General features: G+C 41.7%; 1 protein-coding gene across 1 annotated transcript; it reads right to left on the bottom strand.

The window, feature by feature from the left end:
- Positions 1-538: 538 nt before the first annotated feature.
- LOC121984064 (WRKY transcription factor 22-like) lies at positions 539-2172 on the bottom strand. Its single transcript, XM_042536869.1, has 3 exons — positions 1609-2172; positions 1415-1528; positions 539-1336 (listed from the first exon to the last, which is right to left on the bottom strand). The coding sequence occupies exons 1-3, from the start codon at positions 1860-1862 to the stop codon at positions 1027-1029; spliced, it is 678 nt and encodes a 225-aa protein (XP_042392803.1). The 5' UTR covers positions 1863-2172; the 3' UTR covers positions 539-1026.
- Between the last annotated feature and the right edge of the window lie 749 nt (positions 2173-2921).

Below are 2921 nucleotides of genomic sequence, written 5' to 3'. Positions count from 1 at the left end.
ATCATATGTTTGATCGGATACACTGGACACTTGATCTTACTAGATTTATTGACCAAACTGGGAGGCGGGCGAAGACCAAGTCCTTGATGGCTTTCCTTAAATTTGATATGACTATGCTTACGACAATCGATCGGACTGTCGAAGGAAACCTAGACAGTTTGCCAACTAAGCATACTAAGATCCTCTCAATCCAACGACTTCATATTCCTTCTTATCGTCTTGTGCAACAACTGTCAGAGGATCAATGGAATATTCTGTGCCAGCTGTACTGTATAAGCTTCTATGCAGAGATTGCGGATCCATTTTGAAAAATATGTCAGAGCATCTTTATGATTTATTATTTTTTGGAAACGCTTTAAGATTCGTGTACCGATAAACAGTAACACTATAAAAGGAGGTTTTCATCTATAGGAGCAAGTATGCAATGTTACACAACTTTACGTATCCATAATCACTATTTGTTCTAATATATTCACCACCTTCAATTGGATCACTGACTTGAGCGTCAGAGTGTCTGCGCCGAAAACCTATCCCTGATTCAATTACTAACATTCCTTTTGACATACTGAACCATTTGAAATCATTTTTTCTATCTAATAGTCAATATCCTAACTAACTCACTATTTCTCTCCTTTTCTGGTAGGATCAATAGAGAAGAAAGTGGCCCTGTATCCCATCCGGTCCGTCCCATGTTAGCTCGGGTGTTATAATTTATCTCTCTCACAATGACCATGGTCCAATTGGTGGGGGCCCTGGGGGCTTGCTGCAATAGAGAAGAAAGTGGAATCCATCTTTCTTTGTGATGTAGACTGCGGAAGCTTGCAGAAATTTTTCTATCACTTTTTACCTCCAATCCTCCTAATAATTTTAATCAAATTACTTCGTAGTTTTGTCCGATTAAAAGTACTATAATTATATTAAAATAATTTTAATTAACTTGAAACGATAAGTAAGAGCAGTTTGTTTGGGTTGACTTTCTCCAGAAGATTGACTAATTCTCGTTGCAAGTTCGGCTGCAAATTAAAATTAAATCAAGTAATCGGAAAATGAGTGACCGTCTGCCGGCACCGGAGCCGCCACGTCGGAGCAAGTGAGCAAGTGGTCTTCGAAGCTTATTCCTCTCTCGGTCAAAAAGTTCAAGTCACCGCCCGCCGGTGCTTGGACGGCGCCTATCGGCTTCTGGCGAGTGGTTCCGGCGAGTGAGTTCCGGTGCGTGGGGACGGGGTGGTTGTGCTCCGCCGTGTAGGTGATGTGCAACATCTCCGGATCCGCCCTGCTTCGCTCCACCTGCTTCTTTGCCTCACAAGCCTTGGAGCTGCTGCACCTGTAGTATCCCCTGTTCCCACCCCAAAAAAGACCTCAACTTTGAATCAAAAAAGATCGCCGATCCTCACAATTCGATTCAATCCATTACCGTGGATAAGGGGAGCCTTTGATGGGCTTCTGCCCGTACTTCCTCCACGCCCATCGGTCCGGGTGGACTCCGTTGGCCGGCACTTGGCACGACACCTTCTTAACAGGATTCTTCCTGCGTGCAACCAAGTCCATTAATGGCGATCACAACGATCGAGCAGAAAACGAGAAGAGAGTAGCAAAACGAGTATGCACCTTCGTTTAGAGAGATGGGCTCCCCTGCTCTGCTGCCGCCGAGCAGGGAGCAGAGGAGCTGTGAGGGAGAGATCAAGCGGCGGCGCTTGCTGTTGTAGGTGGAATTCCGTAGGCTTGCAGAGATCCTGTAGCTCATGAAAGACGCTGAAAAGTTGGTCATTTGAAACTTGTACGACATCCTCCTCCTCCTCGGCGAAGGAGCTGGCAGCTCTGACCACGGCGTGTAGATCCCAATTGTTGTCATCCATGACCATGAGAGAGTTGAATTAGCCAAGCAAGGGAAGTGCAGAATTTATAATGGATGAGGTGGTGGTGGTGAAGTAGAGAGATGAAGTCATATTGAGAGAGAAATCCGGGAAGTACCTAGGGGATAGATTTACTCAATCTAAGACGATAATCTACCACTAAGTTTGGCGTTCTCAAGTCAAAAAAGGAAGAGTGTGCGCAATATTGCTTCCACGGCGCCGAAAATAAAAGTGATGGCGATCGAGCGATGGACGGAGGGCTGGCCGGCTGGGCTGCTTCCGGGCATCGCCGTGATGTGGACGCCTTTCTGCATGCGCGGCCGCCAGAATTAATTCTTGGTTTGGGTAAACAAATTAAGATAACGAGAGTGAGAGGGTGGTCCATGTGGGGTCCTCAAGCGATCTTGTAATAGAAAAAATTGCAAAGGTATTAAAAAAACAAAAAAACAAAGAAAATGTTATGAAAAATCTTAAGTAACGATTGATTATAATAGAGGAAGCAGGACAGTCTTAGTTAAAAAAAAATTCTATAAATATATTTTAGTTAGAGATTAAATCATAGGTATTTACGTGATAAAATAAATATCCTATTATAATATCATAACTTCATAGATGGATTATAATAAACAAAAATGATAATTCAGTTAATCTTATTGATTAACGTTGGGTGATCGGCTCGGTCCCATGCCATCAAAATAAATCGAGAAGCATTCGTAGTGAGTGACTAAGAAGCTCAATATTCTTTGATTGTGCCTCATTTGAAGAAAAAATTCTTATAAATTCATCATAATTGGAGATCGAATCACGAGTACCTAGATGACAACTTAGATACTCTGTCATTATAAGATAGCCCTGGGAATCTGATTATCATAGATAAAAAAATAATATTAATCTCAGTTGATCCATTGATTATTCATGAGGTGATCGGTCCGATCCTACGAAAATTTTTTACTTACCATCAGAATAAATTAGAAAGGGCGTACGAAATATCTAGCATCCTTTATTACGATTATCATTTAAAGAAATCTTTTTTATAAATATATTATAATTAAATATCAAACTATGAAT

Source organism: Zingiber officinale, chromosome 1B (genome assembly GCF_018446385.1).
Source record: "Zingiber officinale cultivar Zhangliang chromosome 1B, Zo_v1.1, whole genome shotgun sequence".
NCBI lineage: Eukaryota > Viridiplantae > Streptophyta > Magnoliopsida > Zingiberales > Zingiberaceae > Zingiber > Zingiber officinale.
This window is presented reverse-complemented; position numbering and strand designations above follow the sequence as displayed.